This window comes from Embiotoca jacksoni, unplaced genomic scaffold, assembly GCF_022577435.1.
Source record: "Embiotoca jacksoni isolate LCO1_2020_lvr unplaced genomic scaffold, fEmbJac1.0.p SCAF_6, whole genome shotgun sequence".
Taxonomy (NCBI): domain Eukaryota; kingdom Metazoa; phylum Chordata; class Actinopteri; family Embiotocidae; genus Embiotoca; species Embiotoca jacksoni.
The window spans coordinates 2,986,170-3,002,772 of record NW_027185414.1 but is presented as its reverse complement, the minus strand read 5'-3'; the positions used below and the strand labels follow the sequence as shown (position 1 = coordinate 3,002,772).

General features: G+C 40.2%; 1 protein-coding gene across 1 annotated transcript in view; it reads right to left on the bottom strand.

Annotated features, from left to right (window-relative positions):
• Positions 1–16,603, bottom strand: part of itfg1 (integrin alpha FG-GAP repeat containing 1) — a 154,313-nt gene that overhangs the window by 76,076 nt on the left and 61,634 nt on the right. Inside the window, exon 10 of the mRNA XM_069173976.1 lies at positions 11,843–11,994. Coding sequence (XP_069030077.1) covers positions 11,843–11,994 — 152 coding nt within the window. The remainder of the gene's footprint in view (positions 1–11,842; positions 11,995–16,603) is intronic.

The window sequence follows — 16,603 nt, the reverse complement described above, 5'->3', positions numbered from 1 at the left end:
CGCTCGGCACTCTGAAGGGCGAATAAATCAGCAAACATTAGGGGTGGATAAACAACACTGAAGTCAAGAGTTTGTTTCTAAATGTAGTTCCAACAATGATGGTGGGGGTGGAGCTACATGAAGCCATATGAACTAATATTGAAGAATTGAAACCGGAGCAAGAACAACGCTCCTTATTATATATACTAATTATATACTCTACGAAGTAAAGGGGTCAATGTTTTTGTTGTTACAGCAACAGCTGCTTACAACTGATTGTAACCTGTCAATCAAACAAACACGCCCTCAAAAACTCAGCTTTTTGAAGCTCATTTTGTAATTAATGATGGGATTATTTTCAGATGGACCGCCACAAACATAATAAGAAGCTAAGAACATCAAAGTAACTCGTGGCAAAACAAATTTGACTTTGAATTTCAAAAGGAGCCAGAGGCTTAATGGAGCCAACCTCTAGCGGCTTCGGTGGTATTGCAGTTTAAGGCACTTACGCATTGGCCTCGTTTTCAGACACGGAAGCGACGTCCACTTTTATATACAGTCTATGGTTTTTATCATATGGTGGTGAATGCTGATTGGTTAAAGTCTGCTCCAATAGTTTCAAAAGTAACACGACGTCTAGGACGCAACGACAGAAACAATCCTCAATGCAGCGTGATCAAATCATATATTCATGCAGTGAATTTAGGCTATAGTGCCACTTTTACTGAACCAAGAATCATTTTAACAAAGAATTGATTATGAATCAAATCGATTATGAATCGAATCGTTTTCAACCCTATAGATTCACTCAAAAAGCACTGCATGCCATGTAACAAATTTCTCCTAAACTCTGCACCTAAATCCATTTTTGAACCTATTTCAATGCATTTGCAGAATTATGCTTAACGTGCCCCAGTTGAAATGGTTATTAGTGAAGCTACGTGAAGTGAGGTAGCAAGTGATATTACATAATTCAGAACTCAATATGTACTTATTGGTTCAGTGTATATATGTCTGGATTAACCCAATTTTTGAGTGATTGTTTTCTGAAATAACACTTTGTACTCGGATAAAACAATAAATGACAACATTTTGAATAACAACTGTGCAATATTGAGAACACGGCCTTTTGGAGGAGCAACAGTACAGTGTAGTTATGGCCCACCCTCAACAAATCAAAATTTAAACAACTTTCTCCTAGAATAATCAGTGAGGGTTGTCACTGGTCTGGCAGGAAGAGGGCTGAGAAGCTCAGCAGAAAGGCCTGGGTCAGCAAACTCTTATTCTACTTAATACATCATAAATGTTTAAATGTTACTCACTCATATATTTATTTTTTCAACTAATGGGACAGTCCATTATTTATACTTTTATGAGGTGTGATCAGAGTGCCAAACATATTCCTGTTAAATACAAACGCAGCACAGCACAGTAATGTGCATAGAACCGGGGGAAGCTCTAACTTTTGTGTTATGTGTTTCTGTTACTTCACTTGCGCGTATGTGATGTCTCCATTGACTTAAAACTTGAGCAAAGGGCACACTTCAAAAGTTGTGTCAAATTTTTGAGGAACAGAAAGAAGTTACGGGGAGGCAAATCTGCTGAGTACAGGTGATGGGGAGCTACGATTGTTGTGTTGCATGTCGTCATGTTGGAGAAACAAAGTGTCATCGTGCCACAGTTGAGGTCATTTCCGCTGATTGTTTTCCTTCAGGACGTCACAGTAGAATTTTGTGTTGACAGTCTGACTCTGGGGGACGAATTCACGGTGCACAACAATGCAGACGTCAACGAAAGCCAACCTGGTTGCACTTGTGACCTGACGTGCCCTCTCTGGACGTTCTGCCACTCTTGAAACACAAGTCTCACTTAAAACACTTCACCTGGCTCAATGTTGAACTGCTGAAGATTTCCTTGCGCTTTCAAGGGTCTCATGAAATCATCACAAGAAAGTGAGCAGCAAAGATCTATTACATAAACATCTGGGATTGTGGTCACGCTGGATCTAAATTCCATCGTTTACCTTCACAGTGTTTAAAAGGGGGTTAAATAAATTGCTGCTGACACATTATGACGAGTCATTCATCAAAACAACATCATTACTGGCAGAAAACTGATTGTAACCTCTGAGGTACAGATTTCATTCATGTAGGGAGCTCACTGCCTTCATGCAGCTTCTCCCAGCGACGTAATCTTTCTCACACACTTAGCAAAACAAACACACACTCTCCTCATCTCTGCCTGGCACACTCACAGTACACTACATACACAGTCCATCTCACGCTCAATCCCTGAGAGGCTCCTAAAGCCTTAACAAGGAAGATTTAATTAGTTTTTAAAGTAAATGGGTGAGCAAAGAAGGGGCTATTATCTTCATGCTGAACGGCAGCAGTCGTGTGTTCACACGGAGAAAAGATCTCTGGTGGCATTTAGTGAAAAACTACAGCTTTGATGTACAAAATGTGGATGGGAGATTAAGACCAGGGGAAGTGCTCCCCTGTGTCTGAATACTGAAAACAAGAGGGCAGGAACATGGTCAGTAGTTTGCTCAAACGCTCACATTTTGTTATACTGTGTGTGGTATATGTAAATCTCACAAAGACTGTCTAATCAAATATGTCACTGTGTAAATACGATGGGAATTCATCTCAGAATTTTGTCTGATTAGATATGTCAGATTAACAGCACACATGACAGATGAGACATTGGCATGCAGTCATAGCTTGCTGTTGTTCTCAACTTGCCTGATGTCATCTGGACACAAGATCTAAACTAATGTCTGAAGGGGTCCCAATGTTTACCGACTGTCTGGTGTTTGGAAAAGCAAAAACAAAACCACTTTAGAGTCGATATGGGTCGTTTGTCCTTTAGCCCATCTGTCACAGGACAACGTAAGTAAAGAAAAATTGCGGTGTTTTTTGTCAGAATGTCAAGAGCCATTTAATATGTGCACAGCATGCACGGGACCCGTCATAAGACATACTGCATCCTTGAATACATAGGAGAGCTCACTGTGAGCAGAGCACATCATTTCCTGCACCAGCAGCAAATTCTCGACAATTAAACAGCAAAGTTTCCATCGACAGTCGTGGTTCTTCACCTTTTCACATTAAACCAGCTAATGGTGTTGCGGCATCATCTTTTCCTCTTTCCTCCTCCCTCTGCTGCTGCACTGAGAAACTCGACATACAGTGAAGAGCACTGCTAGTAGAGATGAGGAGGAGCTGCTCTGTCTCAGCCTCAAAGTAGAGAATTCAAGTCATTTCCATACACACAGGTAATAAGATTCATCCATTAGATGCAATTATGGGTTTTTAGCGCTTTCAGATCTCGCAAAAACAACATTAATGGAGCACCATTTTGTGTGTGTCAAACAGGTTTTGTGGTAAAAGTGGGGACAACTGAGTTGATTGCTGGTATCGTGGATTAAGATGTCACATTTCTGGTATTTTGTGTTCTGCTTGTTCCACGGGTGTTTGGTAAGTTGCTTTTGCTGTCCTTATGACTACTAGATTTTGTTACACGTATGGTTAACAAAGATCTTTGGAAACTTTGCCATTAACCATAGTACGTAGGTTGAGAACCGAGATGGTACATTCACCTTTCCCAAACAACAAACTATCTCCCTTCTTGTGGCAGCCTTGTCTAACAGCAGTCAAGATCCATCTTTATCAATGTATGTGTGCATGTGTGTGCATGCAAAAGGTAGCGTGTAGCTCTAAAAGCATTGACGTGTGGTTTTAAAGGTCTGATCAGTGTTTTCTCTCTGACATCAGCTGGTCAGAGCTAAAAGAGCAGAGGGAGACAGTTAGTGCTGCTAACTGGTGCCCACACCACCCTCTTCACTCTGATAAAAAACATCCAGCAGAATCACTGCACACACGTCTTTATTCGTGGAGAGATTAGCCCTATAAGAACAGCACTGCAGGAGAGCTGCCTGGCTTCAACACGTTCACACCGGGACACATGACAAAAGTCCTTTAAATACTCACGCAAGCAAACAGAAGACGCTGAGGATCCCCGTGGACCTCACAACTTGAGGTTTGGATTTTGAGGTCCTGAGGTGCATACTCTCTAACAGCAAAATTACAACAAACATATTACATGCAAGAAATACAATTTTGTAAAGCCGACTTGGTGTCTCTGTTAGCTAATTGTAACATTGTTGTGTCCTCTGGAAAGAACACAACATGTCAATTTATTTTAACCTAGAAAGGCACAGAGAGCATCATCACAGGATTTTTATTGTCTTCTGGCCAAAGCTGCACTTTGGTGGAAAAATGTATGACGTATGGTCTCAACAGATCAGCAGGAACTAGTGTGTATACATGAAAATGATTTTTAAATGGTATATTTTATTTTTGGGGCATATAGGTCTTTTCCTCAGGTTTCTAGAAGGTTTGGTTGCCATACACAAAGAGTCCTATAGAAATGCTGACTGTCAGTTTAAAAACTGTGTCGCGGTAAGAAGCAAATGTACAACAAATACATATCAGGTAAGAGATTCAGGTGTTACCACGTGCTATGAAGATTCAACGAAAGAGCTTCTAAAAATATAAAAAGACATCGCTTTACTTCGGGTCTACAAATAATTGTATTTTTCTAAGTTGGCAATCATGAAGGTTTTTCTGAACTTATTAAGGCTGCAAATTACTGAGAAAAAAAACCCCTCCACTACACTAAATTATACATTATTAATTACTTGTAATTATTCAGCCCTTAAGAGATAACAAAGAAATGCCGGAAAAAATAAAGTAACAAGCAATTCATGAATTATTCTTTCCACGATGAAACATGTAGGTGACAAATATCTAATGCATCGACAAGAACAGCCTCTGATCAAACAAACAATAAAGCCGGTGATGTAGGTAGACAAGTCAGATAATAATACTCTTTCAGTATCTATGGTAATCAGGGAACATTTCTGATTTCTAAATTGTTCTCCGTAAATGGATTTCAGCTGTGGGGACACGACTGTGGTGTCTGTGAAGGAGGGCAGGGGCTTGTCTCTGCCATGTTAGTGCTGGCTGACTCACACAAATGGTTGTTTTGAAGGTTTCCTTTGACGGCAGTGACGGGGGTGGTAGGGCTGAAACATTGCTCAGAAGCTGGTAGAGCGCGAGGCAAATCCACATTTGGCAGGACGTGATATTTACATACATTCTTTAATATCAAATATAAAAATGATATGCCTTCACAGTATATTTTTATTTATCATTAAACATTAGATGTATAAAGAATGAGTTCACAAAGTCATTCCTGTCCATCTTTCCTAATGTGAGAAAGATAGACTTGATGTAAGCACTCAGAGTTGAAGGGTGTTGAACCATTATCTTGGTGTGTACGTGCCTGAGTGTGCAGTAATGAGGCTACGCTAGATTGTACTCTGCTGGTCTCTTCTGACCTGCAGTCATCTGCTAAGGTTACAGGTCACGGTGGATGATGACAGCTCTGGGTTTGGGTAAAGCCTCAGATCCGAGAGGCTGCCGGGAAGGTGATCAAGCTGTTGTTTCCAATCGTTTGAGAAACACATGCTGATGTGCACGTTAGACACAAGCACACGCATGTAATTATATCTACGTCCCTTGAGGCAGATCGCACTCTAAAGCTGACCTTTTAATCAGTGTATGGATATGATACAGTGAAAAAAAAAAACATGATTACAGTGGAGGATAATCCCATTCTACGGGGGCTGCTGGCAGACATACAATCCTATAGCACACAGACACACACAAAAGCCTCCCAACAGTTTGGTGTAACCCATAATTGATGTCATTTCTAGAAAGTAATGATGTTTATTGGTGTATCTACACTGTTGCAGCAGGTGGTATATTGTCTGTTTATAAGCGTACCTTATACTTCATCTGAAGCGCTGGTATTTGTCAATGCTTTTAACCGTTCATATGGATGCTACTGATGTTAACATGTATCGTCGAGGCTGCAGCAGTCAGCAGAGAACAAGGGAAGGAGTCATATGTATGATCAATGAACATCTGGTTTCACTGTTCACGCTGTTAGTTTGTCCAAGGAGACACTCTGCTCTGCAACAACAAGTTACACGAAAGTATAATACACTACTGTGTTATGTACAGCTGCACAAACAAAGACGACTAAGATCTGCTATCTGCTATCTGGACCACAAAGTTAGAGGTTCAGACAGAAGTTAAAAACAAGGAAACATGTTTGTAGTGTTAAATGGGTATTGCAAATTTGCTGGGAAATATTTATTCTTGAATCTAAAAATCTAAATATGTAAATGCACCCTTAATGAGGTCAGCTCTTGTGTCTCCACACATCAACATTTGTTAAAGCTTGTTTTTGGTGATATTAGCACATATCTTACAATTTGAGTATTTGAGAACAAAAAAAAAAGTTAAATTCCAAATGAAACCAACCCTGTATGACGACATTTTCAAAATGACTACCAGCCTGACTACCATCTTAATTAGGAAAATCAGCTAGTTACTTCTTGTGTCGAGGCTTTTCTGGCCAATCACACACTGGCATTATACACCAATTATTAAACGTACAACACTGGTTATGATACCCCAACATACAGTAAGTGTGATCTAAGCTCTACCTTGTTCTCTTCTACAAGTGTTCTTCACTTGGTGTCTGCTACTCATCATACAGCAGATATTTGGGGATTCAGAAGGTTGATGGTCTACTTCTTTTAAAAACAACCACTTTACAGATGTTTTTCTGTAATCCAGCACACAAGCAACAATTTTAAGACAATAATCTAAAATGAAAAAAAAAAAAAAAAAAAAAAAAAAAATCCTATTTATTATGAATTGTATTGAAGTTATGATCTTGATGTAGCTGTAACATCTTGCCTGGAAATATGAGTAACTATAAGAAGGGCAACTACTGCATGATGTCATTGCTGTAGAATTACAGATAATTAAATAGTTGAATAATTGTACATTATTAGGTTTGTACCGTGTGTAAATATGTATGAAGTTAAAACCTTTACATTAATAAAGAAAAAAAGCGATATAGTATATGGTAATATTGAAATAAGTGTAGCCTTTCAGGAAGTAGCCTTCAGTAGCTTTCTTCAGCTGTCAAGATGTCATATGTGCCATCAACAGCTCCATGGTTACAACAAACGCCTCTGCTCGGTCGGCACAGTAAACTTCAACTGACAACATCACTGCAGTAAACTGTTTTAGTGAACAAAAGTCTGGAACGAACAAAACAGCGTGTGAACAGTCACAGCTGTGGAGCCTGCGTTGTACATGCAAACAGTGAAGTGGTACATAAGTGGTATACTAAGGAGCTCCATACGGTGTCATCTACATCTGAAAGAAGCCCATTTTATCGTGAGGCTTCCCGTGGAAAGTTTCCTGCATCGATAAAATAAAAAAAAATAGGAAAAGTGAAGAAAAAAGTCTCTCCTTTACCTTCATGCTACTTTTCTTCCACAGAGTCTGTATCGCTATTTTTTGAGTCGCTTCTTGTCTCCCCTGAATCCCAAATGCTTGCTTTTCTACAAACACTGAAACACCTTTAGGAGCTCCTTTCAGCAGAGCAACAGCCTTGTATTCTTTGTAGTCATGTTCATCCGTGTGAGCGAGTGTGTGTGTGTGTGTGTGTGTGTGTGTGTGTGTGTGTGTGTGTGTGTGTGTGTGTGTGTGTGTGTGTGTGTGTGTGTGTGTGTGTGTGTGTGTGTGTGTGTGTGTGGGAGACAAAGCAAGCGAGACAGAGAGATTCTGCAGGCAGCTTCTGTCCTTTGACCTGGACATAACGTAGACCCAGAGGACTGCAGTTTTAGGAGCTGCCGATGGAAATTACACAAACGTCAAAGTATGAACACGATACAAACACACAGCAGAAGCCTGTCTCCAAGAAGTCTGTGAATAAAACATGTATCCTCCTTGTGGAAGTACAGTGGAAAAGCTTTGTAGTTTAATGTCAATGAGATAATCCTCAGCGTCAGATAAAATATATGTGTGTGCTGCTGAAGCCGACTGCTGACTGACAGCAACAAGAGTGAGTCTACAGTACCTTACCCTCAAACACTAAGTAATGTGACAGCAATTGTTTAATAGAATGAAAAGCTGGGAAGTAAGTCATTGTTAGATAGGGATGAGTATCGTTCATATATTTTTGATGCCAGTTCCTAAATTATACTTTTTTCAAACCCTAATATATACAAACTACCTCACATGCTACTATGTGTGGCACTTACTGATAGCACTTTGTAGTTTGGCTTTCTTGAAGAAATTGTATTTTCTTGATTCCTGTTGTTCTGGGTTTTGTACCCTCATGGTTGAAATGCACTTATTGTAAGTCACTTTGGATAAAAGCATCAGCTAAATGTAATGTAATGTAATGTACTAGTAGAAGCTAGCTAGCTGGCTGAATGCAGAGAAGCATCAATTTGCAGCAGCTCAATGCAGCAAAAATGTGTTGAAGTAAATAGAATAAGGTGTACCATGTAGGATTTACTTCAGTTGAAACCAAGAGACTACGTCTGGGAAATGCTGTGTCTCAAAACACTGAGGAGATTTACTGCTGCGTAAATGTAGCACATTTTATGGGTTTTAAAATAAAAACTTGTTACAAAGGTTGGAGCCTAGGTGTTGAAATTTGGTACCAAATGACAGGGTATTTTTCAATTGTAGTTAGCGCCATAAAAATATCGAAGTTGCCCTCGTGAAAATGCATTCAATTTATAATTCAAATTCAGAAATTCCAAGTAAATATGCTAAAAACAAATAACACCTTTGTGCAGAACACCGCAGACAACCATGAGATAACAAGCAACTGAAGAGGGATGAAAAAGTGACTCTTCCCTTTAAGGTCAGTGAGTTCATCCACAGCCCACACTGAATATATTTGGCTCTCACCTGTAGTGGTAGCTAAAATTAAGATCCATGGAATAATACGAGTGAACAAGGTCTTGTCAATGTGATGGCAACGTTTTACAGGTTGGTCTACTTCCCAAGTGGTGAAAACTGGCTGGTTGATACAAGCTTATTGTCACATGTTCATCTCAGTGCAGATGGCATACTTCCCTTTAAGGCCTAATGGTACTTCTGAGGTCCTAAATATTCAAATAAGTAAGGCAATCAACAACAACAAAAAAAAACCTTAACAAAAACTAGTTTATTAAATAACTGGTTTCGTCAAAGTCAAACTCACTTGAGCACTATGACACAAACTGCGTTCTTAAGCGACCTTCCAGTTCTATTTATTCCTTCTGCTGCCTCCATCTGCTCATTGTGCCATTGATTCCACCCGATTACTCTCATCTCGCACTCTCTTCTCTTCCGTCCGCTTGTTTTCAACACTTATATCAGCATTCATTTTGCTGGGAGGAGGAGTGACGCGGACTGGCAGGACTTTCATGTGGAAAAGCAGCTATAAATAACCAGTTGGAAGGACAAAGGAGACTAGATAGAGAGGGACGAGAGAGAAGGAAGGAGCAGGAGTGGGAGTTAAAATAGACCAGTTGTGGGCTGCAAAAATGTTTGGTTAGTGGATAGCGTTTGGATAGAAGGAAATCAAAGACAAAGCGAGGCTCGGTGCAGGATAGACTGCAGAGAGCTGCTGAATCCAAAGCAGGTGAGGTGACAGAAGGTATTTCATTAAATGTCTGAGTAAAAACAAAAACAAGCACATCTGATCACTCCAAAATGTCCTCTGAAACCTCGTGCCTTTTACTAAGAATATGCACTGCAGATGAGAATTATTACAACTTTATGCACTGATTTGTTGGAGGACTACTACTGTCTGTAAACACACCGGAGAAGGTCGGAGTTGAACAACTGACACTGTTGGGGATTGCGTACATTGCTCGACAGAGTTGAGCTGACCAGAAGGCACCTGGCACCTCCTTGGCCTCTGGGCATCTCTTCCTCCTCCTCGTGTTTTCATGTACGCCGATGATGTGATGTTAAATATAACTGTTGAGATCAAACTGCCTGGACTTTTAATAACAAAAATCCTAACAAACACAATTGTCTTTCGGTGCTTAAATTGTATAATTTCCAACTTCCACAATCTTAAACAACAGCTACAAAGCAATTTCCCTGCGGAGATTAATAAAGTTGTTCTGATGCTGATTATTGGGGAAGAGTTCTGCAGTATTACTGGATTACAATGTTCAGGCTTAAAATGAGAAAAATGGAAGGGAACATGAGAGCAGCTATAGCTTGTGTAAGATTAGAGCCGGTGAGACGGAAGTTATTTCTAGATGGGTGACCGTAAAGCGTTAACCTCGACAGGACTTACTGATGATTATATAGAGCCTGGACGAGAAGGTCAGGTTCAAATGTACACGTGTGTGAGGGCTCTGAACCAACATCTTACTATTCCGGACACACACACACACACACACACACACACACACACACACACACACACACACACACACACACACACACACACACACACACACACACACACCCTGTCCCACACACAGAGCAATCAGTATGGACAATCACATCCATGACCCCTTCAGCTATCTTATCTTCATCTCTGAGGCCAGATAATCCACATAGGTCCTTCAGAAAACACACACGTCCTATTCTTAGAGTCCGTGTGCGTCTGAGCACACGATGTAGTGATTTTGAACAGGCTGGCTTATCAGTCACAATGTCTGTAAGCTGAAGAACACACTCACCTTAGCTGTCTCCCCTCCCAGTCAGTGCTCTAGTAAACTGGATAGTAATCACTCATTCATTATTCTACAATGTCACACTCGTTGCTCAGTAACTGTACATCCTGCAGCCAAGGGCAGTTCTGCATTCTTTTCAGGACATCACAACGTCACATTAATTAATGCATAATTTGTGATTCAGCTAATATCTTATGGTTTATTAATAAGAGGATTTAATTAACTGCTAAAGCACGACTTTACTTTGAATATTTAGCATTACTATTGTGTGGGTTTGAGGATAAGAGCTGTTCTTAAAGGGTTGAAGACGGCAGGTCCATTTCTAAATATACTGTATGAATCAAATTATTTTTGTGCATCAGTATTCAAATATATGACCCAATTTAGCTTTATTTCTTCTAATAATTATAATTAATTCCCCGTCCCCCTCCCCTCGGATCGCTGACTAGTCTGTCAGTGAATTGCTTGTAGTTTTGCAAAAACGTGAGTCAATCCACAGAAAACATACCGTAACCAATGGGGCTACTGTGAGATGTTTTTCTCTCTTATTGCAAGTACAGTAATTTCATAGTAATTAAATGAGTAAATTCACCCTCCATGTGATGTCTTTAAAAAAAAGAACGAGAACACATTTATAGTTTTGAAAGCTAAACAGATTTGCATAAACCATTTAAGTATGCATCTTCAGTTATTAGATTCCAAACCATTCCACTTCGTGTTTCACTGGAGTACTATAGTTAGTATAATCTCATCAAAATGTGGATGACAAATTCTAATGTGGTTAACAATTGAAGTGAGAGTGCATGAGATTTGAGAGGATATGGATTTGCAGGAAATCTACATTTCTCGTGACATTAATTTCCTCCAACCAGAGTAATGACTATGCAAATGAGGTTTGTATTTAACTGGGTGCTACATACTGTGTGGATCCTCTGGACCTGTACGCACTAACAGTGTGGGCCTCTGCACTGAGGGCTCGTGATGTCAGGTTTAGTACTGAGACATCAGCTGCTATGGGAATCAGGGACCCACTTGACGGGATTCCAAAAGATCCCCGGCCAAGTAAGGATTAGTTTAATTTCAGTGGTATCTCATTCATTTACTAGACATCATCGCACTTGTTGGAACAGATTTCACCTTTACACAAGTCGTTTTTCTCGTAATCCACAACCACCCAAAAGGGCTATGAGACAAAAAAAAAAATCATTAAGCGAAGGAGTGATTTTTTTCTCCTACCTTCCGCTGGTGTTTTGGAGGACCACCAGGGCATCAGGGAAGCCATCCAGGTTGTAGTCCCCGAGGTGCAGGGCCAGAGGTTGGCTGGGTTTCCCTGGCACAAAGCCCCAAATTGTTTCCCTCTGCTGGAAATCGGACAGGACTGATACCCACTGCAGAAACAGACGCACACATCCCAAAAGATTAGACACTGGATACAGGAACAATACAAATAGATTAATCCAAGAATGTTAAAGAAAAAAGGAAGAAGATGAGTTCTGAAATAAAAGTCAAGATAAGTATGTGTTTTTCTTTCTCGTGGTATGGAGGCTTGTGTGTATTCGAGAAGGAGAGAGCTATGCTTCCTCAAGTTTGAACTGCTGTCAGGGTCTCCCGTGGCAGGAAGGTCTCTGCAGAGATGCCAGACTGAACCTGCCACCTATAATGGAGACCCCTGAGGTGATAATGGCTCAATTCAACGGCATGGAAGAAGGCAGCAGTCTGAGCACACAGTCTAAAGTGCATGGCAGAAGTGCATTTAGGGTGCTTCCAAATCCAGTTTAAAGGCAGATGATCTGACCCCAAAGTAAGACGTGCTAATTAAACATAAGTGCGTTTTGGATGTAACATGAAATATACGAGTCAGAGTGTCATCTCCTATTCCCTTTAGGAGCCAGGTGCACTTGCACAAAGGAGGGTGCTATTATAAAGATGGATTTGCCAAGTAAAGAACGTTTCTCTGCAGAAGAAACAAATATGCTCCTGCACAGATTGAGCAGATTGATGTAAACAATAATAATCTATTTTTAATCTTTTGCATGGTTGTGTACTTCTGTGTCCCTTTGTGTAACAAGCAGAGTGGACCCACCTATGTAGGGGCATACTACTATCTTAATAATGCACCCTTCAAATAACAGTAAAATGCTGGACCATTGATGTGACTCAATTATTGTATTGAATTCTCTTTTCAGGACTTCTGTCTCATTATTTGTTCAATAAAACATTTTCTCCGTCGAGCTGTTTGGGAGGAAAAAGGTACAAGAAAATCCGCAGTCATAATTAAGATGCACAGATTAAGACATTGAGGTAACAGTGACGTTGGGGTGAGGATGAAAACAACATGTTATTACAGTGAAAAGAAACTTTTACCTGCTGTCTCAGATCAGAAATCATTTTCACTCTGAAAGCATCGCAGTGCCTCACAGCTGAGAGAACGTACATCTACACATTCGCAGTATGTATACCAACATAATGGAATTTTGACAGAGATGACAAGCTTAAAAGAGAAAATTCAAACTAATAACACATGATTGCCTCTATTCAGATGCTTTCATGTCATGCAAATCAGTGGACTAAGAGCTACAGTGCAGGTGACCTACATAAAGAAAATCATTTGAGTCCTCCAATATCACTCCTCCCTGATGGTCTCACACTGACTACTTTTAGCAGAATTTTAGAAATTAGTTTTTTTGAAACTTTTATCCCTGAAGTAAAAAAAAAAAAAGAAGAAGAAGAATTGGATTGATGTTTCGTCCTAAATTGCCCAGCAAACAGCAATTTCTACTCTTTAAATTTCTCTACAGTACCCTGAGTGCAAAGTGAGACTCCATCAATGATTCACAATTATTTTAAGAAACAGATTTACTTGGGAGGCAAAAAGCAAATTGCATTACTTGCTGGGATTGACTTGTAGATTCTCACCTTAAAAAACTCCCATCAATGTGGTGTATTGTCCCAAAACAGAAAGAAACAAAAGTACAAAATGATACTGAAAGAAGCTGGATTTCAGAATCAGGTGTCTGAGTGTGCTCAAAGTCCTGTCTTTGTACACATCTACAGTGACTGTAGTTCTCCCACCCTTCCGACCAAACAAATACAAGGCATCTTTCTCTCATTTTGACAACTGAAATGTCGAGGTGGTGGGTAATAGGTAAGAGCCCTCGCTGTAACACTGCTAAAGACTGATATTTATAGAGAGAAACAGTCCATCTAAAAAGGTACACAGTAAACAAACAGCCATCCTTCAACAGGCCTTCAACAGGCCTCACTGAGACCATTATCACCTCTCACTTAATAGGAATGCTATTTCACTTAGTAGCTGCCATGTTTACTTGTTTGTTTCAAAATATTATAAACGTTTGAGCCTTCACTCTCCCTTTACTGTATGTCTTGAAACCTCTTTCCTCTTACTCTGTCCTCTTACACCCGTTCCTGCAACAGTAAACAAATGACCTCAAGCTTTCCAGAAGAAAGATTCATATTCCCGTTGAATTCACATCAACAAAGTTCTGGTTAGTGATGAGCATGCCGACCTCCCAGCTTTCATTAGTGCTATCACAATGAGTTTCTAGCTAGTGGCCTCCTGTGGATTCTAATACAAGACAGTGAAGTGTTACAGAGAATGAGAGAGAGGAACTATTATCGTCCCTAATTCTGTCCCTCATGAAAGGCGGGTCAGGAGACGCATGTATCAGCTTTCAGTACAGGATGGTGCTACTGTATGGGCAACATGTAAAGTCAACAGTTTCACTTCACAGTGCATAGGAATGGATGTAGCCAATGCCAAAGTGTCTTAAATTACCACCAAAAACCTCTGGCTCCAATACCTCCCATTGAAAAAGCATTAACTTCAATATTTTGAGTGACTTAAGTTTTACTGATATAAAGACAAATATATTTAAATCTGTACTAAATGGCCAGTTTGGATCAATTACATGTGTATGTGTGGATCTTGGAGAGGCACAGGGCCAGATGCTGGAGGTTTAAACTATTCATGAATGTTAAACAGAGAGAGCAGGTGCAGGGGAGAGTCACCAGAGAGACACTCACCAGAACTAATCGCTCTTAATACGACCAGCACGTCTGAGGAAGACAAGCGCGGCCTATTGCCAATTAGTTTGAAATTCATCAAATGTTGGAATGTCTCTGATGCAGGTTTTGTCCAGTCCAGCTGTGCAAACTACATGAATACAGATACGGACGTAGAGGTAACACACTCAGGTCTGTCTGCAGGGCGAGCAGGCGGGGTGGTGAGTGCAGGTCATGTTAATGATGCCATGCCTCAGTGGCTCCCTGCCAAATGGACATCAACAAACTCCTCAGGGGTGGGCAGGTTGGAGTAGGATTTCTTTACACCTAATCTTAATAATGAAGTAACTGGAGATTTAACGATGGCAAACTATTTCAGCTTTAAAAGAATAAGGATTTAAACTGCTCATAGAAACACACAAAAAAAACAGTAAATTAGCATGTTAGTGTTGAAACTACTACACAAATAGGGACATCACCGTATGTGATAAGACCAAAACCTTTTCATATTTTCTTTTCAGTATTATGTGCCATCATGTGCAACATACACAATAAGATTTAAACCCAATCCCATTTCCCAACCTGTGGTCCTTCCCCTCGTGGAGGGGGCCTTCTACTGGCTAGTGTTCCTTCAGAGCGGAGCTGGAATCATTGTGTTAACAATAGCTGCAATTCTCCTAAGTTAATTTTCATTGAGTTTGTAAATCTCAATAATTTGATCATTAAATTCATAGAAATATACAGTATGATGACAAAATAGTGTATCTTAGATGAGCTATTAATGTTAACAAACAAGACTTCAATGTATGAGCCAAACCTACATACTAACATCACCGCTGCCTTCCACGTTCATCTTTAGGTAAAACAACACAACTGAGACCGGTTTTTGCTAGATCCCCTTTGGTTTGACTCAATCACTAATTGTAAAGAAGCTGTAACCACACTAATCATGTAAAGAATCAAGTACTATAAATGGTGTACCTGCTGATTGGAGAGAAATGTACTTCAAATGAGTTGTTTTCGCCCAACAGATGTAAATACAGACGTGACTTCATTTGTGCAGTTTTAAACCCAAGCTTATTAAAGCTGCTTTATTTTGAAGGCTTTAAAGTTGAATTAAAGTTCTAATCAAGTTAAGTTTTAACCTTCTTCAAGGGTGTACAATGGTGCAGTTTGGAGCCTTACATGTAGAGATGCACAAACTTACAACCCGATGATGTATTCAGAAGTAAGTTAAGGACGATATTAACGACCGATGAAACTTCCCTACATCTAGATGGACTAATAGAAGCAGAGGAGTCACTCAGTTGAATGTTTTTCAGAGGATGAGACCCCAATTAGAGCTCCAATGCGTTCCGGCCCAGTGGAGCTGGTTAAAGCGCTGTTGAGAGATGTTGCGATGCAGTTTAAGAAGCTGACTGCCTGCCATGTGGGTGTGCAGCTTGGCTATGGTCACTGCCATCCAGAGTGGATGGAAGCGCTGGGGATGGCCGCTCTGCAACGGCTGATAGAGAGAGATGAAATGAGGGAGCTGAGAGGGCTGCCGCCAGCCCATTTGTGGCCAGTTAACACAATGCTTGACATGAATGGACATAATGGTAAACTGTCCCGCACACAGTCATTCACATTTTGGACACATTCAGAGAGGTGGAACAATTATTCCACTGTTAAAAAAAACCTGCCAGCAGTAAACCTGCTGATGTTAGTTATTACAGGTTTTGGCTCCATGTGGGAAGATACTGAGGAAGGTGACCAATAAGACAAAGGGTGGAGAGAAAATTGTGAGACAAGAGGGAGAAAAGAAGGAAGGGAAAATAACAGATTTAGCATCTAGTTAGGATGAATGTGTCAGATGCTACTTGTCTTTACCCAAAATGACAGACATCGCTTTAGATAATAACACGTTAGCGTTAAAAAAAAAGAAGCTGCTTTTCAATCCAAATGACATCTAGTTTCAATTTAAAGTTCAAAATC